The sequence below is a fragment of the Trichechus manatus genome, unplaced genomic scaffold (genome assembly GCF_000243295.1).
Source record: "Trichechus manatus latirostris isolate Lorelei unplaced genomic scaffold, TriManLat1.0 scaffold00046, whole genome shotgun sequence".
Classification (NCBI taxonomy): Eukaryota; Metazoa; Chordata; class Mammalia; order Sirenia; family Trichechidae; genus Trichechus; species Trichechus manatus.
Genome location: NW_004443982.1, coordinates 5125738 through 5152456, shown reverse-complemented (window position 1 = coordinate 5152456; position 26719 = coordinate 5125738). Strand labels below are relative to the sequence as shown.

The 26719-nt window shown below is 43.2% G+C and overlaps 1 protein-coding gene and 1 long non-coding RNA gene across 3 annotated transcripts; one reads left to right on the top strand and one right to left on the bottom strand.

Annotated features, from left to right (window-relative positions):
* Positions 1–8844: 8844 nt before the first annotated feature.
* On the bottom strand, positions 8845–19774 carry UXT (ubiquitously expressed prefoldin like chaperone). 2 transcript variants are annotated; one of them, XM_023731886.1, is made up of 7 exons: positions 19711–19774; positions 19425–19531; positions 18354–18435; positions 18154–18221; positions 17775–17882; positions 9139–9202; positions 8845–8936 (listed from the first exon to the last, which is right to left on the bottom strand). In XM_023731886.1, exons 2-7 carry the CDS (start codon positions 19520–19522, stop codon positions 8898–8900), a joined length of 459 nt encoding a protein of 152 aa, XP_023587654.1. In that variant the 5' UTR covers positions 19523–19531; positions 19711–19774; the 3' UTR covers positions 8845–8897. The 2 variants fall into 2 exon arrangements, with proteins under 2 accessions (XP_023587654.1, XP_004391356.2); XM_004391299.3 differs by lacking the exon at positions 19711–19774 and having other exon boundaries at positions 19425–19709.
* A 114-nt stretch (positions 19775–19888) lies between these two features.
* Positions 19889–21963, top strand: LOC111820690 (uncharacterized). Its single transcript, XR_002824205.1, has 3 exons — positions 19889–19983; positions 21062–21094; positions 21880–21963. It is a non-coding gene; the product is annotated as an uncharacterized LOC111820690 (long non-coding RNA).
* The last annotated feature ends 4756 nt before the right edge of the window (positions 21964–26719 follow it).

The window sequence follows — 26719 nt, the reverse complement described above, 5'->3', positions numbered from 1 at the left end:
GCATGTGAGACAAACATGAACCTTTGGGGGCCAGAGGGCGGACTGTGGTGGGCAGAATAATGGCTCCTCAAAGATGTCCATGTCCTAATCCCTGGAACCTGTATGCTACTTTACATGGCAAAAGGAATTTTGCAGATGGAATTAAGATTACAGATTTTAAGATAAGGAGATTATCCTGGATTATTTGTGTGGGCTCAATCTAATTTTAAAAGAAGAAGAGAGAGGCAGAAAGGTAACTCAGAGAGATGCAAGGACAGAAGAGGCAGGAGAGATTCAAAGCGTGAGAGGGACTCAACCTGCTGTTGCTGGCTTTGAAGATGGAGGAAGGAGGCTATGAGCCAAGGAATGTAGGCAGCATTAAAACTGGAAACCTCTTAAAGCTGGTCATGGCCCTCAGCTGACAGCCAGTAAGAAACCTCAGTCCTACAACTGCAAGTAACTGAATTCTGCCAACAACCCAAACAAGCAGGAAATGGATTCTCCCCTGGAGCCTCCAGAAAGGAACACAGCCCTGCCAACACCTTGATTTCAGGTTGGTGAGACCTGCGATGGACTTCTGACCTACAGAAATGTAAGGTAATAAATTTGTGCTGTTTTAAGAAGCAAATTTTGTAATAATTTGTTACAGCAGGAATAGAAAACTAATATAATCCCCCTCACCTGACTTTATCATTTTATCTTCTATCACATCAAACAATTTCAAGTTTTTTAGGAGGTTCATTTTGCCAGGCCCTTGTGAAGGCTGTTCACTCCATCTGGGGCTCCCATCCTCTGCCTGGAAGTCTTCCTCATCTTTCAAGTCCTTTTCAAGGGTCCTGTCCTTTATGAAGCCTTCCTGGAACTGAATGCCTGCTCTCTTCTGTCCCTCTATCCCCCACTCCTCTGACCCATTACTGTTCTTGCATGTTCTCCCTCTTAATAACAACAGCAATAACTAACACTGATTGAGTGCTTAGCACATGCCAGGCACTGTTCTAAGCAGAAACGCAATACAGCCTACTGAATAATCACCCAGGCTCTGGAGCCAGACTGCCATGGTTTGATTCCTGGTTCTGCCACTAACAAGTTGTGTGACCCTGGGCATATTCTTTAACCTCTCTGCACCTCATTTTTCTCACCTGTAAAATAGGAATAATAACATTCTTATCTATAGAGATAATAATAATACCCAGTTCATGGAGTTATTGTGTAGATTAAATATAATATTCCTAGAGTAGGGAGGCTCTAAATAAATATTAGCTACTAATTTGTTCATGATTCTTTATCTGCTACTTCAAAATCCAAAAACCTCTAAAAATGAAAAGCTTCTTTGTAACTCCTTTGGCAGCAAAAACTGATTTGAAATTAAACAAGGCCCTCTCTGATCTTTATTGATCTTTACTTAATGTGAATATTCATAATTTCTGCATACATATGCAGAAATATGAACATAGCTGATTACAGAATCTACTAAGGGTGTTATGTAATGTGTATTTACATAATATTACCTTTTTAAAATCCAAAAAATTCTAAATTTTGAAACCCATCTGGCACCGAGGGTTTTGGATAAGGGAGTGTAGACCTGTACTGTTAGAGGTACTGACTCATTTATTCCTCCCTAATTTATAGAAGAGGAGGATGAGGCACTGTCTCAATGACCTGTACAAGGTCACATAACCACAAGTGGCAGAGCTACTTTAAACCCAGGCAGTCAGGTTCCAGTTGTCTAACTCTTAACCATGAGGCTAAACTGCCCCTCACACTGACTGTTCCCTCTCATCATGCCCACAGAGAACAGGATCCTCCCCGTACCTCCTATACCTGCTCTCTTTTCTGAAAGCAAATAGGAAATAAACATGGATAGGCTTCTTATCCCTTAGGGGAATGAGCTTTAATCAATCAACTGTTCAAATGGCTAGGATCATTGGATTAAGAATAAAACCTTCCAAATCAGACAGTTTTGAAGAATCTGCCTCCATTATTTACAGATGGATTCTTTAATCTGCAATGACTGACACACACACACACACACACACACACACACACACACACACAATCCTCTTATGTCCGAGTTCTTTCAAAGTTTATTCAGCAGAGACAGTTTTAGGCAATTGTGTAAGTTACAAAGCCATGAACGGTGTCCAGAATAGAGAGTCCTGTCATCCGAGATCTCACTGTGTTTATTTCGAAGCCCACTTGTTTCAGAGGTGCAAAGAGTTCAGTGTGACTCCTGGTGGCCAAATTGTACCAGTTCCTCTTTCAGCTACAACACAACCTATCGGTTAAGTGAAATCTGACGGTTTGCTTCAAGTCTCATGAGCGCAGAGGGTTTTGTATTTCATGTATTATCACATCTCCCATTTGATCCCTAATAAGAAATCTAGTAATTTGCCTTACTCAAATGTGTTTACTTCTCTTATTCATTTAGCAAACATTTATTGAGTGTCTACTGCTTCCATAAAGAATACAGCCTTGGAAACTGTTATGGATTGAATTGTGTCTCCCAAAAATGTGTGTCAACTTGGCTAGGCCATGACTCCCAGTATTGTGTGATTTTTTTGTCATCTGATGTGATTTTCCTATCTGTTGTAAATCCTACCTCTATGATGTTAATGAGGCAGGATTAGAGGCAGTTATGTTAATGAGGAAGGACTCAATCTACAAGATTAGATTGTATATTGAGTCAATCTCTTTTGAGATATAAAAGAGAGAATCGAGCAGAGAGACAGGGGGACCTCATACCACCAAGAAAGCAGAGCTAGGAGTGGTGCACGTCCTTTGGACCAGGGGTCCCTGTGCTGAGACACTCCTAGACGAGGGGAAGACTGATGACAAAGACCTTCTCCCAGAGCCGACAAGAGAGAGAAAGCCTTGCCCTGGAGCTGGCACCCTGAATTCGGACTTCTAGCCTCCTAAACTGTGAGAGAATAAATTTCTCTTTGTTAAAGCCATCCACTTGTGGTATTTCTGTTACAGCAGCACTAGATAACTAAGACAGAGACCCTATGGGGCAGTTCTACTTTATCCTATAGGGTCATTATGAGTTGGAATCGACTTGACAGCAATGAGTTTACTGTGAGCCAGGTGCTGGAGATACAGCAGTGAACAAAACAGACAAAAATCCCTGCTCTAGTGGAATTCATATTTTATTGGGGAAGACAGACAAAAAACACGATAAACAAGTAAAAAGAATGTAGATGATGATAAAAGGAATGGATAAAAATAAAGCTCAGGAGGAGTAATTTTTAAAAGGGTAGTCAGGGCAGAGTAGTCACCGAGGAAGTGATATTTGAGCAAAGAAGTGAAGGAATCAGGCTTAGGAATACTGGGGGGAGCGGTGATTCAGGCACAGGTAAAAGCCAGTATAAAAGGCCCTGATGCTGGAGTGTCTGATACGTTACAGGAAGTTCTGTGTGGTGGAATGGAATGAGTGAGGGGAAAAGGAGGAGATGAGAACAGAGAGGTAACAAAAGGTCAGATTAAGACTTTCTCAGGCATTGCAAGGATTCTGGCTTTTACTCTGAGTGGGAAAGGAGCCACACGAGGATTGAGAACAGAGAGGGGGTGACATGCTGTGAATTGGAGTTTAATAGGATCCCTCTTAATGTTGTGAGAACAGACTGTAGGGGCTTAAGAGGCTACTGCAATAGTCCAAGTGAGAGATGGTGGAATTGGTGAGAAGCAGCTGAATTCTGGTTAAAATCTCAAGCTAGAGCCAACAGGATTTGCTGACAGATAGGATGGAGGGGTGTGAAAGAGGAGTCAAGGATAGGTCTACGTTTTTGGCCTCATCATCTGGAAAGGATAGAGTTGTGATCAACTGAGATGGGGAGCACTGTGGGAGTAGGTTTTGGGGGAGATCAGGAGGTCAATTTTGGAGCCGGTCAGTTTCAGGTACTTGTTAATGCTGTGAATAATACTAATTTTAAAAATAGCAAGCAGTCACACAGCCCTTATTATATGCTGCACAAGGTTTTAATCATTTAACTCATTTAATCCTCAAACCAACACTACAGGGTGTTATTATTCTCCTCATTTTCCAGATGAGAAAATGGAGGCACAGAGAAGTAACTTCCTCAGGGTCACACAGCTGGAAGTTGGCAGAGTCGGGAATCAAACCCAAGCAGTTTGGCTCCAGTCAGCAATCCTAACCCCTTACAACACCAACTCAATATTAAGAAAAACATAGAAAGGTAAGAACCTAGAAGGTGACAGGAAACATAGAAGGATAAGAACTAGAAGGTGACAGGGATACTAGGGTGATCAGGGAGGGCTTCCCTGAGGAGGTGACATTTGCACAGAGACTGAAGGAGGGAGATAGTAAGCCAGGCCGATGTCTGCAGAAGAGTGCTCCGGGCAGAGGAAACAGCATGTATAAAGGCTCTGAGTTGGGCACAAGCTTGGGAAACATCATAGCCACCCTGAACTATCCAGTTCCCCTAATGCACGAGAAGGGTTCCCACCTCTGAGAATACGCATGTGCTGTTGTCCTTGCCAGGAGTGCCCTTTCCCATTCCAGACCCTTTATTACACAATCATTAAGTTCCGGTTCCTCCCCAGGCAAAATTAATTCTTCCTCTGCATGGTCCAATGTGCCAAATAACCTATTTGCCCTTGCAAATCTGCTTCTCTGAGTCTTCAGCTTAATATTCCTCTTTCCTGTTCTAGCTGTGTGACCTTGAGCAAGTTACTTAACCTCTCTGTGTTTGTTTCCTCATCTGTAAAATGGGGATATTTTAGTCACAAAGTAAAATATGCTAAAAAATACACCTACTCTCAAAGGCTTTCATGAGGATTATATATGTCAATTTATGTAAAGGACTTAGAAAGCTTCTCTGGCACATGGCAAGCACTCAACAAATGTTAGCTACTGGCTGGTATATCATCCATCCTTCCTCCTCCTAACCGCCCCCGCCCCTTTTATGTCACCTTCCAAGTGAGGCCTGCCCTGGCTACCCTAATATTCCAACCACCCAGTACCCCACTTCTACCATCCCTACTTCACTTTTTTTCCTTAGCACTTGTCTAATATACTAATTTTACTTGTTTATTTATTTAGTCTGTCTCCCCCACTAAGTGTCTGCTCCACAAGGTTAGGACTTTCTGCCTATTTTGTTTCACTTAGAAGAGTGCCTGGTATCAGTAGGTGCTCAGTAGTTTGTTGAATGATCAGTCCCAACTAACTTGCTCTTTTAACTAGCTCTCATATCTCCTCTTTATCTCCATCTGTCCCCCACCCTGATTTGTCTCAACTTTATTTTTTTCCATTCATTCATGCAACAAATTCTTATTAAGCACCTACTGCATACCAGGTAAGTATTCAGGTGCTAGAGACACTGCTGTGAATAAGCAGATAAACATTTTAAGCCCTCATGGTACTCCCATTCTAATGGGGATAGACAGACAATAAGCACAATAAACTGGTAAGTTATACAGTGTGCCAGAGTGATAAAGGGCAAAGGGACAAATAAAGCAGAAAAGAGGCTTGAGCCCTGCTGTGTGTGTAGTTCCAGGGAATCTGTTTTAAACAAGATAGTCAGGGAGGGCCTCATTGAGAGGTTGACATTTGAACGGAGGCCTGAATGGAGCCATGCAGTTATCTGGGGGTAGTAGGTTCCCAGCAGAGAAAAATAGCCAATGCAGAGGCCTGGTGTGTTTGAGGATCAGTGAAGAGGAGGCCAGTGTGGCTGAAGCAGGGTTAGTAAGCGGGTGGAGGTGTATGAGGTGAGCCCAGAGTGATAACTTGTTTTATTGTTACTAACTCGCAGGTACTCTTTATATATACTGGAGGGGGCTCTAGTTCTGATTCCCCCATGCTACAAATGAGAAACAGGTGCAGAAAGTGGCTATATCACTAATCTAAGGTCACACAGCTGCTGGGATTGGGGGTGGGTGGGTGCTGAGGCAAGGTGTAGAATGGAGACAGTTCTGCAGGCAGAGGAAACAGTGAGAACAAAAGTTTGGAGATGGGAACTAATTTGGTTTTTATGGAGTGGGCTCCGCAGAGTGGGATGAGGTGAGAGAGGGGAGCCTCAAAAAGTATCCTGTGCCCTGAGGGGCAGCCAAACCTGGTACTTACTGGACAACCTTTGAGTAAGGTGTTTAAGCTCACTATGCCTCAGTTTCCTTGACTGTGAAATGAAAATAATGATAATATTTATCTCATAGGGTTGTGGTGAGGATTAAATGAGTTCATTAATATAAAGCACTTAAAAAGCATGCCTGGTACATAATATGTGCTCAATAAATATTAGTTTCTGTTGGTATTATTACTGTCATCACTATCATTAATGTATTCATTTACTGTGGTAGGGCAGAATGTCTTGGTAGTTAAGAGTGTGTGAGGGGGTGTGATCTACAGTAAAAAAAGACCTGGGCTCAACAAATATACAGGATGCTCCACTATTAAAGGGGGGAGGGGGGGAAAAACCACAGAATGATCCACAGGAAAGGATGGGGGAAATAAAAGCACACAGGTTGAACCCTCTGGAAGAGCGGTTACAAAGCACTGAACTCATGGGAGAATATGTGGGGCAAGGGTGTGTGAATGCAAGCACACAGATAGCAGGAAGGCCACTGGACAAATCCACCACAAAGGAGAGAGGGAGATAAGACCACGGACTCCTCTACTAGGGGAAGGGGAGCAGAAAAGCTCATTAAGTGATGCCCTACAGTGGAGGGGGAGAAAAGCCATCACACAGACTGACTAAAAGGAGGGAGGGACAAGGCCATGGACTGGGATACTGGAAGTGGGGAGATGTAAAGTACTAGACTGACTTACTACTGAAACGAAGGGAGAAGCCCTCCAATTGACAGTCTACAAAAAAGGGAGGTGAGAGACGGCAGTGGACTGATGACTAGTGAGATGTGAATACAAGCATATAGACTAATCCACTATAAAATGAAGAAGGGGAATAAAGCCATGGGCCGATGGATTGGGGGATTGGAGGAGGCAGGAATACAAACTCACAGACTGACTCATTATTAAAGAGGGGTGGGGGGCACAACACTACTGACTGATTCACAAAGAACAGGTGGGGTGGAATAAACAAGGCCACAGACGGGTCCTCCAAAAGTTGAGGATAGCTGAAATACAAGCACTCAGATTCACCTACTATAAAAGGGGGTTGGACAATGCCACAGACTGGTCCCCTATAAGTGGGGGGGGGGCAGACCATGGACGAGTCCACTGTAAGCTGGGGTGGGGAGAAATACAAGCACGCAGACCGATCCGTTATAAAATAAGGGGGAGGGGTTAGGCCACGGTCAGATTCACTACAAGGGGCAAAGGGAGGGAACAATACTACTGGCAGGTCCATCAGCCGTGGTGGTGGTGGCGAGGAGTCGAACACCATCAGGCCACGGGCCAAGCCACATCCCCTGCGCGGGGGCGAGAAGGATACGTGGGGTCACGGAGGGTCCCCCAACCCTCCAGGCCCAGGGCTCACCTGTGCGCAGCACGGTGGCGGTGTTAGAGGTGTTGGCAGCTCCGGGGGGCGGGGGCTCCATGCACTGCCCCACCGCCCCCCAGGCCCGGGCTCCGAGGAGGCGGCGGCGGAAGCGGCGGTGGAAGCGGCGGCGGCGGCGGCGGAAGCGGCGGTGGGAGCGGCGGCGGCGGAAGCGGCGGTGGAAGCGGCGGCAGCAGCAGCACCTAGAAGCCGCCCCTGCGTTTCCCCACCGCTCACGTGGGTCCGTAGAGGCGGAGCTGAGCGCCCCGTGGCTAGCTGATTGGCCCAAGCAGCACCGATCGAACGCGCGTCGTGGGGGTGAGGGGGCGGGTCCTCCCTCGCAGAGCTATACTGTGATTGGTCCAAAGAGAAATGATGGACCACGGACAACCGCCCGGGTCCCGAGGGAATGTGCTCGGCCTGCGGTGCTCCTTGCTGATTGGCTCACGAAGGACTGCTAGACCGTGGGCAGTTGACAAAGTTCTGGGCGAGCTAGCCTCGCACTGATTGACCTAAATGGGATTGATGAAAGACAGACAGCTTCCGAGGATTGGGGGGGTGGGGGGGAGAGGGCGGGCCGTGCTTTATGTTGATTGGCGGATGAGGGACTCCTAGACAGCTGCCAAAACACCAAGGGGGTGGTGCTGCACTCCACGCTGCTAAGCGGAAGCAGGACTTGTATAGAAGTGGGAGTAGAGGCTGACCGGGAGGGGGTCGGGCCCTAGCTCTGCGTGGGCGGGCGGGGTAACTATGATGATTGGTTAGAAAAGACCAATTTAGCACGGGGCAGAGGCAGGAGGGAGGGAGAGATGCTAGACTCGCGAAGCAGCGCTGAGTGGCAGAAACTAAAGGCCTATGATGCAGCCAGTTATGAAGGGGCGGAACCTGGCACTGCGTTGATTGGCAGAAGCCCGACTCAACCTAAAATAGGGGCTGGACACGGGGGTAGGAGGGCTAGGTCCGGCTCCGCGCCTATTGGCGGAAGCTGGAACCATTTAGAAGCAGGGGCGAGGCCAAGGTTGGGCCGAATGGGGCGTGGGTGTAATTAGGGTACCAGAGAAACATTCGGGGCGTGGGAGGATAAATCTTAGGGCCAGGAATGGAAGGCTGATTGCCCACGGATCAGCCTGGGCAAATTTCCACCATGAACTGGCCCATTCTTTATGACAACCGTAAGGATGATGTACAGGAAAAGGACTGGGTGAAGTGGGGGGCTAGGTTGCCAAGACGACAGAAGAGCGGGTAGAACATAAAGGCAAGTGGCAAATGCTGCCAGGCAACAGGCTGGAGGAGGGATTTCCGGGTGTTTTAGAAGAGTCTGGAGCTCTGGGCCTCCTAGTAACTGTGTGCTCTATAAACAGGGCACCTCGGCAACCAGCAGGGGTTAAAGGGAAAAAGAAAGGCCACAGGAGTCAAAGGCATTCAGGCTCTTTAATGTTGGAGGAAAGCAGGAAGTCAGTGACGAGACTTCTATGGGAGACTGTGTAGGCCTTGTAGCTCTCTAAGCCCCTGAAAAAGAGGACAGAAGAGTTTAAACAGAGACTGGGTCTAGGTCCCACCCTAGGCTTGCTCTGACCTCCCCTCCCTCACAGTAGGCCTGGCTCAAGTTTGGCAGGAAAGATAGTCCTTCCCTTCTCTGGCTCTCTTCCTCCATTTGCCACCCTAAACACATTTAGAGATAGAATCTGGGAATGGGGTAAGCTGCTCTCACCTCTAGCAACATATGAATATGGGCCTTGATATTCATGGAGTCCTTGGTAAGGCTGTCGCTGAGCCTGGAGAAGAGAAACAAGAAAGGGCAAGGTGGGCCCCACATATGATTATGACAATGACCATTTCTCATCACTTCATGAACAATCTACATTCTGGATGACTTCCACAGATGACTTCTCCTCTGCAGAGATGCCTGGCTATCATCTGGACCTCATTAATTAAAAAACATTTATTGAATCCCTACTGTATGCCAGGCAGTTATAGGCACTGGGAAGACAGCAGTGAACACAACAAAAATCCCAGCCTGGTAGAGCTCACCTTCTTAAGAGAAACAAATAAATGACGGAATAAAATATACTTTATGTCAGATGGTTATAAGTGCAATGAAAAAATTGAACAATGAGGGAAGATAGAGTGCAGAAGTAGGGGCTAAAATTTTATAGACTGCTCAAGGATGGCTTCATTGAGAAGCATTTGAGAAAAGACTTAAAGGAAGTGAAGAAGCAAATCATGTGGATATATGGAGGATGAGTATTCCAGACAGAAGGGCCAGCAAATGCAAAGGTGCTGAGGTGGGAGCGCGCCTGACATGTCTGAGGCACAACAGAGGCTGGTGGGGCTGAGGAGAATAAGTGAAGGGGGATGGCAGTAAGAGGTAAGATCAGAAAGGTAAAGGGGGCGGGATTGGGTAGAGCCTACAAAGCCATGGTAAGGTTTTGAGCTGAGAAGGGACGTGAACTGACTTGGGTTTAAAGAGGACCCATCTGGTTATTGTGGCACAGTGGTTATGTGCTATGGCTGCTAACCAAAAGGTCAGCAGTTCGAATCTACCAGCCACTCCTTGAAAATGCTATGGGGCAGTTCTACTCTGTCCTATAGGGTCGCTATGAGTAGGAATCAACAGCAACGGGTTATCTAGTTATTAAGTGAAAAATTTAACTGACGATAAGGAGATCTAATGTGGAAGCAAGAAGTCCAGCCAGGAGGCTATTGTAATAGCCCAGGTGAGAGATGACGGAGTCTCAGGCCACACTTGAGGTGATGAGGAATTATTGAGATGTGGGATTTTGAAGGTAGAGCCAATGGGATTTCCCAAAGGGTTAGATGTCGGGTGTGACAGAGAGGAGTCAAGGATGACACCAAGGCCTAAGCAACTGGTAAGCTGGAGTTGCCACCTACTGAAAAGGGGAAGAAGTGGGTAGAAGGAAGATCAGAATTTGTTTGGACATATTAAATTTGAGATGCCAATTAAAGATCTTAAACTGATGATTAACGAAAACATTATCCTGAAAAACTGTTCTACTTCCAAAAGAATGAATTCAACAGCCTGACTTCCAACACCACTCATCGTGGCAGCCAGTTCAAAGGAGCTACCTAGGCAACTTATTCTGGCAACTCCTAGATACCTCTGTTCTTCCACTTCCTGATTAGCCTTCCAAACCCTCCTGCTAGCATTTCTGTCTTCAGTTTAGAGTCCATGCTTATCGTATTATCACAACCTTGGCAATACTGTTAGTTCACATTCCTCTCTGTCCTTTCACAGCCCTCCGGTACTGCATGAACTTAACTATTCACCACCTACATGCCAGTAGCAGGGTCAGCAGAACGCTATGTACACCACTTTAGTACTGTTTCTAGAAGCGTGGTTCAAGAAACATTAAAAGCAGAATCACCTGGGAGCTTGTGAAAATGTACTCCCACTCCCACAGGTCCAAAAGTTTGAGAACCATGCATCCTAAATTCACCAGCCTCCGTGGGGGCCTCACTGCTCCATGTAATTTCTTTCTTTCTCTGGCTAAGTTGCTTGACACACTATTTCAGACCCTTTAGATCACCAAAACACACTGAGTTCCTAGTGTGTCAGGCATAGTTGCTGAAGGAAAGAAAACTACATGTGGATATACAGGAGCGAACAGAGAAAGCTTCTGTCCTTGTAAGACTTTACAGTCCCCTGGGAGAAAGAGAAGTTAAGCAACTAAACAAATGTCATTAAGTGCTATGATCGAAGAGTGCTGGGTCCTTTGAGAGAGAAAAACAACAGGGACCTAACATATATTGTGGTAGGAAAAAAGAATAGAAACAGTCCTGATCAAATCATTTGAGCCCTGAATCAAGCAGTGCCTAAAAACACTCTGGCCCTAGACAGTTGCGTAACATAAACCAGTACATTTTGCCAGTTTGGATCAGATTTCACCCCCAAAAAGTCTAATTGATACAAAAAGTCAACAAAAGTCTTTCTGAAAAATGAAGAATGGGTAAGAACTGAAGAATGAGTAAGAGGTAAGCAGTGGGAGGGTCTTTTCCACAAAAAGGCCAAAAGTCAGGAAAGAGCTATCTGAGGCGCAGTCAGCAGGCCAGAGTGTTAGGAATTAAGGGAAAAGTGGAAGGAAAAAGGTCCAAGAGGTAAGGAGACAGTGGTCACCAAGGGCCTTGATATCATGATAAGGAATGTAGATTTTATTGCGCTATTTGTCAAGGTAGGAGTCAGTGTTAGGGGTAAATGAAACTGAACACTATAAGACAGCAATAACATAGGATGTTAAACTGGAAAAAATAATATGAACTTACCTATATGCCAGTGTCTCCCAAATTTATATTTCTAGCCCAGACTTCTCGTGAACTCCAGACTTGGGAGTTTTAACTCATCTTCAAAAAATCCACTTTAATGTTTAATAAGCACCTCATACTTAACATGTCCCAAACTGAACTCCTGATCTTCCTCCCCAAATCTGCTCCTCCTCTATCTTCTCTATCTCAGACAATGGCAACTCCATCCTTCCAGTTGCTCAGGCCAAAAACCTCGACTCCTTCCTTTCTCTCCCACCCTACATTCAATCTACTATTTAAAATCACAACTGCTCCATCCCAGGCAATACTTCCTACAGCCAATCCATGCTCTTTCTCCACTGCATTGTCAACATCTAATATACTACATTATTTGTTTATTGTCTATCTCCCTTGACGAGAATGTAAGCTACATGAGGACAGGGATTTTGGTCTGTTTTATTCCCTGCTGTATCCCCAGGAACTAGTATGGTGTGTGGTATGTAGTAGGCACCCAATATATGTTGCGTTAAGTGAATGGTTAATCCATCAAAAGAACCTGAAGTCCTCAAAAGATGGCTGAGTCTATGTTTAGACTCAGAAAATAAATGGAGCATGATGATGTTGTCAACGAGCAAGAATACTTTGAAGACTATCTGGAGTAGTGCTTAAAGAACAGAGGAATGAACTTGATCAGCTCCCAAGGGACAATTTGACCATCAAAAAAGAGATCAAAACTAGTTAATTGGTACAAGCTGAATCTATGAAAGACTATGAGTTCATAACGACACTTAAAAGGAGAAAAAAATTAATATAAAGTTCACCAAATGCTAGCTGTAAGACAAAAGGGATATGTTTAATTACTATTGAATTACTATGTAAGGCAGTGTTAATAGCCATATGGGTATTATTTCTTCTATTAATTACGTGTCTGTTTATGAGGTGTGGATATGCCCTCACTTCTTTCTGTGTAATTAGGAAAGAATACACAGAGCTCTGATGCCCTCCACGCCCATACAAAAAAATATACAAGAACAGGAAAGCCTGATAGGCAATTTTGGTTATACAAAATAATCAGAAAGAAAGTTGGTTCAAAGTACGTCCCAAGATGACAAATTAACCAAGTATTTTCAAGAGGAGAGCCAGCTACACAGACTCGAATACTCATCTCTTAGAAAGATTAAGCTCCTAGGTAGTCCTACTAATTCTAACACAGTAATCAGAGATTCAGTCACATTTTTAATCATCTAACAGACAAGGTCAAGATAGAAAAAAGGCCAGGAAAGGGATCAGGTAATGACAACTTAAAATACTTCAATTTTGGGAAAGACATTAAGTCTCAAAAAATTAAAATTCTATTTGAAAGGCTCAGGAATCCTCTAACAAGGAAAGCTTTGTTATAATAAAAAAACTGGACCGCCAATTCAGAATTGTGTTGGCCCATGAAAGCAGGCCCCTTGACCAAACTATTCAACAACTGGTCTGATTATCGAGATTTAGAAATGTCAATGAGTCTCAGGTTCTTTTGGGTCTAAGACTGAAACCTGGAAAGGTTTGAAAAGAAAAAAATTACTGTAACCTTAAGGCAGCAACTCTGGAAGAAATGAAAGTAGGAGTAAAGATAAATATAACCAAGAAGAAACTTTAGATCATTTGTGAAACGTTAGCCTAAGTGTACCGGTCAGTGTCCCCTTAACTACTCCATCCCAGGCATGCCAGCCTCTCTTGGCAGTTTCCTTCCAGGTACACTGTTTCCCTTGCCAGGAATGCTCTTCCCCAGGTAGCCCCATGGCTTGTTCATTCAACCAAGTGACTCGAATGTCACTTCTTCTGGGAGGCCTTCCCTAGTTATATTTCAAACCCCTCATCCACACTTTCAATCCCCCTTCCCTGCTTCACGTCCTCCTTAGCACTTACCACCACCTGACATACTTAAGCTTTACTTATCTTGTTAACTGTCTGTTTCCTCCACTAGAACATAGGCTCCATGAGAAAAGGGATTTTTGTTTTGTTCAGAGGTATCTCTAGGATCTAGAACACTCAAGTATTTAAATAAATGAATTAGTATTATGATCACTGAATGTTGTTTGCTTTTTAAGGTGTTTAAAACAGTTGAATTAATTGGATACTAGACAAGATTTTCATTAAATATTTAGCAGTATTTGAGTTAATTAAACCACTAAAAGTTAATTGGGGACACTGTACCTTTTTCAATGTTTTATTTTTTGTGTATAAGTATGCTACTATGCAGTAGGAGACTGAATGTTTAATAAATCCCTAAGATTGATAAGTAACACAACAAAATAGAAATACTGCTAAATATTTCTTTCCATGCACAGTGGACCTTCAGACATTAAAAAAATTAATCAATTCACTCAAGAGCAAACTCTGAAGCTAGACTGCCTGGGTTCAAATCCTACCTCCATCTGTAACCTTTCTGGGCCTCAGTTTCCTCATCTATAAAATGCGAAAATAGTATCCCATTCATAGGGTGGTTGTGAGGATTAAACGAGTGAAAATATGTTTAGTGCTTAGAACAGTGCCTGGCACATGGAAGGTGCTATGTAAGTGTTTGTTATCTTTATCACTATTACTGAACCGTTTTCAACATCATTACAAATATATAGAAATTTCTCCCATTTTAAAAAACAAACACTTCTCTTCCCCATTTCTCCTGCTACATAGCTGTCATTTAATTCATATCTAAACTTCTGAGGGAAAAAAAGGTTGTCTATACTCCAAAATCTGGTTTTTATATCCATCAAAACAGTTCTCACCTCTGGAAACTGAATTAGATTAACAGAAACTTAAGAGACCTATCAGCCAAATGCAATGTACGGATCCTGATTTGAACAAAGCAACTAAAAAGGATTTTTAAAACTTTTTTTAATTTGAAAATTTTCATTCCTACAGAAAAGATAAAAAGAATAGTACAATGAACATCTGTAAACCCTTCACCCAGATTCATGGATTGTTAACATTTTGCCACATCTGCCTTTTCTCTTCTCTTTCTCTACACATACATGTACTTTTCTGCTGGACCATTTGAAAGTTGCAGGCATTATGACACTTTACCATTGTAAAAATGGTGTAGTGGGGGAGGCGTTGCTTGACCTCTTCTAACATTACAAGGCGAAAGGAGAATCATCAGCATCAACCACCAAGGTTGATTCCTATGAAGCAGAGGTCAGACAAATCTCCTCTCACCAACCTTTTTACCAATTCTGACACCAACCATCCCTCCCATAGTACTACTTCTCTGCTGGCTTTGATAATTCATTGCAATGGCCACACAAAACTCAGAGACAATACTCACGATTATGGGGTTTATTAGGGAAGTAACAGGATACAACTCAGAATAAATTTAGAAGTAACAGAAACAACTCAGAATACAATTCTTAATCAGGACAGCTTTTTCTCACCCTATGTCTCTAGGCCCTGCTCAGGGACTAGCCCTTCGCAGGGACTTCTCGGGCAAGTGTTACAACTCTTAGCTTCATGGGTCTGTGAGTCTAGCTCTGCCGAGTGCCCAGAGGCACCCTACTCTGCCAGCAAGCCTCCTGCCCGAAGGCTCTCCACTTTCTCACTCTGTGGGCTAGGAAGCCCATCACTCTGTCTCCTGCTGGTGTCTTGGTTCTGCTGCTTCTGCTGCTACTGTTTCTCTGCTTCTGCTTCTCACCGTTGTCTCTCTCTGTCTCCTGGGTCTAGAAGGTTCCCAGCACAGGGACCCTGGGTCCAAAGGACACGCTCTGCTCCAATCTCTTCTTCTTGGTGGTATTGAGTTCCCCCTGTCCACCTCTGGGATGGCTCATATTAAGCCTAGTGGGATGGCAAAACTGACCAATCCTCTCATTAGGGTACCATATACCTTATTTTCATGGTCCCATCCCCACAAGGGTGCCATGAACCTTATCTGTGTTATTAGCGAGCTGTCCAATCCCATTGGTGGGCCTCTTTTGCATAGTCCCACCTAGTCATTTGGTGGGAGTTACAAAGACCATGGCTAGAAGGGTCATTATTAAATAATTCACTGCTCTGCAATCATACATGCACTTACCACTTTATTCCTGCATACACTTTCTAAGTATAAGGCCATCTGCTCCTACCTGAGCAAAATGCCAATAGCACACCCAAGAAATTCAAGTTGAATTCAATAACGTAATCTAACATACAGACCATGTTCAAATTTCCTCAAGATGTCTCTTATAGCCTTTTTTTTCCTTCCCTAGATTCAGGACCCAGCCAGGTTCATACTCTGAATTGTAAAATAAGACAATTAGTGAAATTTGACCACAGCCTGGATATTAGATGGTATTAAGGCATTTTGTTGGTTGTGATTAATAGTATAACCCATAAACCAAACCTATTGCCGTTGAGTCGATTCTGACTCATAGTGACCCTACAGGAGAGAGCAGAACTGCTCCATGGGTTTCCAAGGAGTGGCTGGTAGATCTGAACTGCAGACCTTTTGGTTAGCAGCCGTAGCTCTTAACCACTATGCCACTAGGGTTTCCGATAATAGTATAGTGGTTGTTAAAAAAAAAAAAAAGCTGTGTCTGTTTTAGATGCATGCTGAAATACTTATAGGTAAAATAATAAGATGTCTGGGATTTGCTTCAAAATATTCCATCAAAGAGAAAAATTCTTTTTGGATGAAATAAGAATGGCAGAATGGTGATTATTGTTGAATGTGAACTCTTACCATGTGCCAGGCATTGTACCAAGCACTTTATTTGCATTAACTCACTAATTCTTATGACAGCCCTATAACATGGGCTCTGTTATTATGCCTACTCTCCAGATGAGAAAACAGACACACAGAAGCTAAGTCACTTACCCAAGACCACACAGCTGGTCCCCTTCTTTTTTGGCTTCTCAAGAGGTTTAAATACTGTTGACCCCTTTTTTTGCTCTGCAGCAACTTTTTGAGTCTTTTTTCTGACTTTCACATTTAAGAGAAACCCAGGTCTTGTTCCTTGGCTCTTGTCCCTTGCTACACTCTCTTCAGAGGCAATTTCATCTACTCCTTAGGGTTTAAACCCCATCTGCACTCCCAAATATCCATCTCAGTCCAAGCTTTGCATCTCACCACCAACCCCATTTATCCAATTGTCCCATGATGTCTCCACTTTGATGCCACACAAAACAAACTCAACTAGAGCCGACACTTTCTCCTCATATCACCTCACCATCACCACTAACATAAAATACCACTTCATTCTGTTTCCAGCATACCATTTTTAATTCACTCAACAAACACTGAGTGCCTGTTATATGCTATACACTATTCTAGACACTTGGGGTGAATAAAATTTCTCCCATTGTAAAGCTTATACATTCATAGGAAGAGACATGAACACTGAAACAAGTAAATTACACAGTGATTATTAGGAGGTGATAAGTGCTAGGGGGAAAAAAAGAATAAGGGAGAGGAATCAGGAGTGCTAGGGTTGCAATTTTAAAGTCAGGTTAAGGAAGTCCTCGTTGAGGAAGTAACCTGTAAACAAGACATTTGAGTGAGGAGAAAGCCACGTGGCTACCTAGGGAAAGAGCACTGCAGGTAGAGAGAACAGCCAGTGCAATTGCCCTGAGGTGGGATCATTCCTGGGGTGTTTAAAAAAGAGTGTGAAGGTCAGTGTGATGAGGGTGCAGTGAATGCGCAGGAGAATTAGCAGGAGGTAAAGTCAGAGGTAACTTGTTTTACTTTTATTGATTTACAAGCTAATGAGACCTCACAGATCTGGTCATAACTGTATTTATGTATCACAGTATAATTAGTATCTGTCTCATCCCCTAGAACGTAGGCCTTCAAGGAACCCTTCTCTCTTGTTCACTGCTGCAGCCCCATCACCAAACACAGAACCTGGCATATAGCGGATGCCCAGTAAGTGTCTGACGAATGATAAAAAGACTACTTATTGAGCGCTTATTATGTGCTATGCCTAGGGTTAAGCTTTCCATCCCCACATTTCTCAGTTCCAGCCCTGAGAAGGAGGGGAGATGGGTCCCTAAGTGTCATCCTAGGCAGCCATGGGGAGAAGGGAGAAGGGTATTGGTGATTTAGACACAATCCTCACGGAAGGGACTTACTCTGTGAGGAGACAGCTCTTGCGATCAATAAACTTGAGAGCTTCTGCCAGTGTCAGCTCCAGGAAAAAACCGTATCCAAGGGCCACGTAGATCCGTGAAGTATCTGGGCTGAAGAAAAGAGCAGTTAGAGGAAGCAGGGGGAAGTCCTTATCACCATGTAGCATACCATACAGTTTATTTAAGATGTTTTCTGACCCCCCCCACCATCTTCCCCAATTTGAGGATCTAGGAGGGCAGGGATTTTGTTCTATTTTATTCACTGTCACATCCCTAGCACCTAGCCGTGTCTGCTACATAGCAGATGCTCTCAAAACATTTGTTGAATGAAGGAAGGGGGATGCTGAACCCTGTGGACTCAGAGGGGCAGGAAGACACTCACACCACTGTGTCAACGAAGAAGTTACAGCCCAAATCCACCTGCATATATAACTCTGAGTGCTTAGTTTCCTGTGGGGCCAGGGAAAAAGAGGTAGGGGTCAGAGTTCAGATTTTAGGTCAGGTTACAGGTTTTGGTCTGGGGTTTCTCCTCCTGTCTTCCTCCCTTGCCCACAAAAGGGTACCCAACCTTGGCATCTTTACCTGGAGTCGCTCAATGACGTTTCTTAGTTGAAGGTATGTGGCCAGCTGCTCATATACCTTGTCGCGATGGTCCAGCACCTTTCTGATGGATGAGAGTCCAATGGTGACCAATAGGCAACCCTGTCCCTCTTGGGAGACCTCATATCTTAACTCTGTGAGACCCTCATGTCACCATGCCCTGAAAAAGCCTTTTAGTGCAGAAGTTAAGATTTTGGACTCTGCAGTCAGACTACTGGGTCTGAATCCAGGCTCTCTCCTTTACTAGCTATGTGAACTTGGCAAGTAACTAACTTCTTTGGGACTCAGTTTCCCCATCTATAAAATAAGGATAATTATAGTATTACCTCATAGAGTCGTTAGAACTGTTACATAAAGTGCTTGGAAACTACCTGCCAAACTGTAAGTTCTATACATGTGTTAACTATTATTTACTACTATTAATATTATTGTAAATCACTCTCAACGCCTCTGTCCAATCAGAATGTCCCATTCTCACTCTGGAAAAATCCTCTTTCCCTTTTAGGATGCTCAAAGTCCTAGTTGTGAACACCCTACATCCCACTCATATTAGTAGTGACAGTAATTCTTCATACTCATTGAGTCTCTAGTATGTTTCAGACATCCACGCTGAATTCTTTACAAGTATTGAACACATTGAAAACTCAAAACCACGGGATTAGGTAGGCTCCATCAACTTCCCCCATTTCAGAGATGAGGAAAAATGAAGCAGAGAGAGAAGAGGTGATGAAGCATGTGTTCACAAAGATGACAAGTGGCCGAGCCAGGATTCGAATCTAAGAACTCCGGCTCTAGAAACCTAGATTTTAACCCCTACGGAATGTCGCGGCTGCGCATGCGCACACACGCCTCCACGCTGAACGCCTCGTCCTACTCACATTGCCGGATGTCGCGCCTCCTTCCCGCTCGAAAGGGGCGCTGGGCCGGGCCCTGAACGCCCCACCCGCCAATCAGAAAGTTCCGCGCTGACACCAAACGTTCCGCCCACCACGTGGAAGGGTACAAACACCTCCCCGCCCCCGCCCTCCCCCGCCCACCCGCGCTATCTCTTACTGCAGGTCTCGCTGAAGCACGTCACTGATGAAGGCCTCATAGCGCAGCACTTTCTCACTCGTGGCCTCTAGCGCCCGCCGTTTAGGGGGCGTCGCCATGATTAGCTCCTGAGGAGTGCGGAGAGGGAAGGCCATTTTGATCACTCCAGTTTGGCCTGTCGCGCAGTATATCTCCACCCTCCCAACGTTGGGAATGGGCTCGTCTGACCCATGCTGGGAGTTCCACCTCCTGTCCCTCCCAACTCTGGGACCCCCGCCACATAGAGACACTCAAACGCGGCCCCTACCTTAGAGCCGCCAGGAATAAGAACGGAGAGTTAGTATAAACCGCAGCTTCCGGGTGGCGCTGATAAATGACGTAGTGGCAAGCAGGCTGGCCAATCAAATAGCCAGGTGGGGAGAGGCGGTCCTGAACGGAAAACGACCAGCCGAAGGCGCGAAGAGAACGGCGGGGCTATACGGATTCTGAGGCGACCTGGAAGACTGCAGAGCGACTGTATGGCAATAAACAAGCCAATGGGGACTGCAAAAGCTACGTGAAGCCTATGCACGCGTGGCTGGTGGGGAGCCTAATAGGATTTGGCGGGTTCTGGGGGATGCCGGACGCACAAGCAGAATTAGAGAACTGGAGTCAAGTGTTACTAGTTTAAAAGGGCCACCGAAGCAGACGGGCAAGAATTAATTTTGGTTCTGGCTTGCCGAAAAGAGGGTCCATCCTGTTTGATCCTAGATTCTGATTTTTTCACCCGGGAGATTTGGGTTTGACTCTCGGTAACGGGAATGAGTGTGAACATTGAGAGATTTTTAAACAGAGACATATCTAAAATTCATCTTTTATGACTCCAGCTCTGAGGTCTGCAATCCATAACTAGGGGTTTAAAGCGAAGATTGACAAAGCGTTGTCTACTCGCCTCATTTAATAGGGAGATCAAATGGAGAGTCGCTGGAGTCCTCCGGCTGTCTTGTGGTTAGAAATAATTTCCCATGTGTTTTATTTAAATGTGTAAGCTTTTTATTAGTTTATTTTTACGCTCTCAAGTGAGGGACTGAATTTATTTCCCATGTAAGATTTTTAAACGGAGGCATCTAACCCAGCGAAGTCCAGGCCTGATCTGGTTCTGGAGGAGAACCCATAGGCCGGAATCCCCCAAATGCCATTCTCATTTGCAGGGGCTCAAGCTCCCACCCTTATTAGGGAAAGCTTTCCAGAAAATTTGTGTGTTGTGTATGTAAAAGCAAGGTTCGTTTTTCAAATGCTCAAAACCTAAGCAAATCTAGTTTTTCTTTGCTCATTGAACAAGTCTATTGTACAGGAAATATGAGATTAAAAAAATTTTTTTGTAAATCTTCTCATGTTAAATATAATTAAAATTACATTTCATGTGATTGAAACACACTAGGTAGTTAGAAACATTACACCACTGTCTTATGAAAGGAGCCCTCGTGGCGTAGTGGTTAAGAGCTTGGCTGCTAACTAAAAGGCTGGCAGTTTGAATCCACCAGCCGCTCCTTGGAAACCCTGTGGGGCAGTTCTACTCTGTCCTATAGGGTTGCTGTGAGTTGGTATGGACTTACCCGCCAACGGGTTTGGTTTTGGTCTTATGAAAAGGTGTTAAATTTACTATCTTTATTCAACAGGGAGAACACTGATGGAGTTCTAATGGGCTGGAGGTGGGTCTGTGCAAGTTTAACTTACATTTCACAGATACAAAACTTATTTTTTTATTTTTTATTATTGTACTTTAGATGAAGGTTTACAGAACAAACTAGCTTCTCATTAAACAGTACACATATTGTTTCGTGACATTGGTTACCAACCCCACGACATGCCAATACTCTCCGTTCTTGACCTTGGGTTCCCCATTAGCAGCTTTCCTGTCCCCTCCTGCCTTCTAGCCCTTGCCCCTGGGCTGGTGTGCCCATTTAGTCTGGTTATGTTTTATGGGTCTGTCTAATCTTTGGCTGAAGGGTGAACCTCAGGAGTGACTTCAGTACTGAGCTAAAAGGGTGTCCGGGAGCCATCCTTGCATCTAAAGAGCATTCTGGTTGTACTTCTTCCAAGACAGATTTGTTCATTAAATAAGCACACACAAAAAAATGACAAGACTTACTGGTCTGACAGAGACTGGAGAAACCTCAAGAGTATATTGTACATAGGGTTGCTATTAGCTGAAACCAACTCAATGGCACCTAACAACAACAACAACATTTAACCTCTGTATATTCTCTTTGGTGAAATGTCTCTCCATGTGTCCTTTGCTCATTTGTATATGTTATATAAATGGAATTATACAGTGCATACCTTTTGGGATTGAGTTTTTTCACTCAGCATAATTCCTTGGAGATTCATCCAAGTTGTTGCATGTACCAATAATTCGTTCCTCTTTATTGCTGAATAGTAGTCCATGGTATGTATGAACCACTGTTTGTTTAACGGTTTGTTTAACCTGTTGAAGGATATCTAGGCTGATTCCGCTCACTTCTGAGTTATAAAAAGAGCAGAAGAGACACGGAGACACACATGAGGGAAGACACTGTATGAAGACAGACACACATGGCAGATGCATCTACCAGCCCAGGAACTTAAAGGATTGCTGGCTACTAGGAGCTGAAATAGAAAAAGAAGGACCTCACCGTAGAACCAGCCATGCCCTAAATTTGGACTTTCAGCCTCCTAAACTGTGAGAAAATAAATTTCTGTTATCTAAAGCAATCCACTTGTAGTATTTTTTGTTACGGCAGCACTAGATAACTAAGACAGAAACTGTTACCTAATCCAAGATCACGAAGATTTATATCTATGTTTTTTTGTAAGAGTTTTATAGTTTTAGCTTTCACATTAAGGCATTTGAATCATTTTGAGTTCATTTTTGTGCATGGTGTGATGTAAGAAGGAGCCCTGGTGGTGCAATGGTTAAGTGCTTGATTGCTAACCAAAAAGTCAGTGGTTTGAATCCACCAGCTCGCTCTGTGGGAGAAAGATGTGGCAGTCTTGGAAATCCTATGAGGCAGTTCTACTCTGTCCTATAGGGTTGTTATGAGTCAGAATTGACTTGACGGCAAGGGGTTTGGTTTTCTTAGTTTGGTGAGGTAGGAATCCAAATTAATTCTTTTTTTGTGGCTAGGCAGTTGTCCCAGCACCTGTTGTGGAAAAGATAATATTTTCCTCCATTGAGGAATTGTCTTGGCACCCTTGTCAAAAATCAGTTGACCATAAATGTGAGGGTTTATTTCTAGACTCTTAATTTTATTCCATTGATCTATATGTCTATCCTTATGCCAATACTAGTCTTGATAAGTGTGACTTTGTAGTAAGTTTTGAAATTGGGAGTGTGAATCCTCCAACTATCTTCTTTTTAAACTTGTTTTGGCTCTTCTAGTTCCTTTGCCTTTCATGTAAATTTTACAGTAATCTTGTTTATGTTTACACAAAATCTTGCTGGGATTTTGATAGAACTTGTGTTAAACCTATAGATCAATTTAAGGGAGAATTTAATTTACTATGTTAAGTCTTCTGATCTGTGAACACTGTATGTCTCTCCATTTATTTAAATCTTCTTTGATTTCTTTCACAAGAGTTGTTTTCAGCATACAAGTCCTGTACATGTTTTGTTTGATTTATACCTAAGCATTTCATTTTTTGAGACTGCAAATGGTATTATATTTTTAATTTCAATTTCAACATGTTCGTTGCTAGTATATAGAAATACAGTTGATTTTTAAAGGTGATCTTGTATCTTGTGACTTTGCTGAACTCGCTTATTAGTTTTAGGAGTTTTTTTGGTAGATCCCTTGGAATTTCCTACATAGACCATAATATCATCTGCAAATAGAGACAGTTTTATTTTTTCCTTTCCTCTTTATTTCCTTCTCTTGCCTTACTGCACTGGCAAGAGAAGCAAATACTATATTGAATAAGAATGGTGAGCGCACACATCCTTGTTTTGTTCCTGATCTTAGGGAGAAACTATTCTGTCTTTTGCCATTACGTATGATATTACCATAGGTTTTTTTTTTTTTACAGATTTTTAAAAACCATTTTATTTTTTTAAATTTTTTAAATTGTACTTTAGATGAAGGTTACAGAGCAAACTAACTTCTCATTAAACAGTTAATATACGTATTGTTTTATGACATTGGTTGCCAACCCCACGACATGTCAACACTCTCCCCTTCTCGACCTTAGGTTACCCATTACTAGCTTTCCTGCCTTCTCATCCTTGCCCCTGGGCTGGTGTGCCCATTTAGTCTCATTTTGTTTTATGGGCCTGTCTAATCTTTGGCTGAAGGGTGACCCTCAGGAACAGATTTTTTTTTCAAGTTGAGACAATATTCTATTCCTAGTTTTCTGAGATCTTTTGTCATGAATGGGTGTTGATTTTTTAAAATGCTTATTTCTACAGCAATTGACTAGATTCTATTATTTTTCTTGTTTAACCTGTCAATATGGTAGTTTATAGTGATAGATTTTCTAATATTGAGCCAGCCTTGCATCCTTTGAATAAACCTCACCCCATTATGGTATATAATTCTTTTAATATATTGCTAAATTCTATTTGCTATCATTTTGTTAAAAATTATTGCATCTACATCAATTGGTCCCGACCACCTGGAGTAAAGGAGAATGAAGAACACCAAAGACACAAGGAAAGTATTAGCCCAAGAAACAGAAAGAGCCACATAAACCAGAGACTTCATCAGCCTGAGACCAGAAGAACTAGATGGTGCCCGGCTACCACCAATGACCACCCTGACAGGGAACACAACAGAGAGTCCCTGATGGAGCAGCAGAAAGATGGGGTGCAGAACTCAAATTCTAGTAAGAAGACCAGACTTAATGGTCTGACTCAGACTGGAGGTACCCTGGAAAGCACGGCCCCTGGATTTTCTATTAGCCCAGAACTAAAACAATTTCTGAGGCCAACTCTTCAGACAGGGTTTGGACTAAACTGTGGGACATAAAGTGATACTCGTGAAAAGTGTGCCTCTTAGTCAAGCAGATACAAGAGACCAAAGGGGCAGCTTCTGTCCAGAGGTGAGATGGGAAGGCAGAGAGGGTTAGGAGCTGGTTGAATGGACATGGGGAATCAGGGGCGGAAAGGAGGAGAGTACTGTTACAGAATGGGGGGAGCAATTAGGGTCACATAACTATGTATAAAATTTTGTATGGAGACTAACTTGAAATGTAAAGTTCATTTAAACTACAACAATAAAAAAATTTTTGCATCTATATTCATGAGGGATATTAGACTGTAGCATTGTCTTCTTTTTGTACTATCTTTTTTCTGATTTTGGTATTAGGGTGTCAGGCTGGGTTCTCTAGAAGAGCAAAACCAGTGAAATATATATATATAAATATATATAGAGAGATTTATTTCAAGGAAATGGCTCACGCAGTTGTGGAGGCTGGCAAGTCCCAAATCTGTGGGTCAGGCATCAGGCTGGAGGCATCTCCTGACTCACACGGTTGCAGGGGCTAAGGAACCCAAAGTTGGCAGGTCAGAGGCAGACTGCTGGCTCACAGGGCTGTGGGAGCTGGTGAATCTCAAAACTGGCAGGTTAGGCTGCAGGCTGCTGGCTCACATCCCAAGAACTGGAGGTCAGAGGATGATGAGTCAGATGTAGGATCAAGAGAGAGGGAGCTTTCCCAGAACATCCATATATATTGGATACAGGCCACATCCCCAAGGAAACTCCCCTTTCAACTGATTGTCTGCTCATGTCAGATCACAAAATGGAGGATGATTACATAATATCTGCCAAACCACTGACAATCATGGCCTGGCCAATCACGTAGGGTAATACTGATCTCATAGAAGGAGTTGGAAAAGTTTGTTCCTTTTCTATTTTCTGGAAGATATTGTGTAAAATTGCTGTTAATTCTTTAAACATTTGGTAGAATTCTCAAGTGAAACTATCTGGGACTGGATATTTCTTTCGGGGGAGTTTTTAAATTATGAATTCAGTTTTTCAACAGTTACAGGGCTATTCAAATTATTTCACATTGGGTGAGTTATGGTAGTTGTACTTTTTGAGGAATTGGTTCATTGACTCTATGTTGTCAAATTTATGCCTGCTTGGCTTTATCAAATGGTTTTAAAAAATTAGTTTTTGCACAAACATAAAAATAGCATTCATTTTATTTATAAAGTCAAATGTTCCAGATTATTGGCAAACATTATTTAAAAGCAAATTTGTTTATGTTTATAAATAGGGCTTATTTAGAACCCTAGACAGATAGTTTAATGACCACAGGGTTTAATGTTGTTGTTGTTAGGTGCTGTTGAATCAGTTCCAACTCATAGCAACCCTATGTATAACAGAACGAAACACTGCTCAGTCCTGTGCCATCCTCACAAGTATGCTATATTTGAGGCCATTGTTACAGCAACTGTGACAATCCATCTCGTCGAGGGTCTCCCGTCTTTTCACCGATCCTCTACTTTACCAAGCATGATGTCCTTCTCCAGGGAGTGGTCCCTCCTGATAACATGTGCAAAGTATGTGAGACGAAGTCTCCATCCTTGCTTCCAAGGAGCACTCTGGCTGTACTTCCAAGACATACTTGTTTGTTCTTCTGGCAGTCCATGGTATATTCAGTATTCTTCGCCAACATCATAATTGGAAAGCATAAATTCTTCTTCGACCTTCCTTATTCATTGTCCAGCTTTTGCATGCATATGAGGAGACTGAAAATACCATGGCTTGGGTCAGGCGCACCTTAGTCCTCAAAGTGACATCTTTGCTTTTCAACACTTTAAAGAGGTCCTTTGCAGCAGATTTGCCCTGCCTGCTGCTTCCATGGGTGTTGATTGTGGATCCAAGTAAAATGAAATTCATGACTTCAGTATTTTCTCCATTTATCATGATGTTGCTTATTGGTCTAGTTGTGAGGATTTTTGTTTTCTTTCTGTTGAGGTGTAATCCATACTGAAGGCTGTGATCTTTGATCTTCATCAATAAGAGCTTCAAGTCCTCTTCACTTTCAGCAAGCAAGGTTGTGTCATCTACATAACACAGGTTGTTAATGAGTCTTCCTCCAATCCTGATGTCATGTTCTTCTTCATATAGTCCAGTTTCTTGGGTTATCTGCTCAGCATACAGATTGAATAAGTATGGTGAAAGGACACAACCCTGATGCACACTGTAATGGATTGAATAGTATCCCCCCAAAATACGTGTCAACTTGGCTAGGCTCTGATTCCCAGTATTGTGTGTGGTTGTCATCCATTAAAAAAATATTGTACTTTAGATGAAGGTTTATAGAACAAATAGTTTCTCATTAAACAGTACACA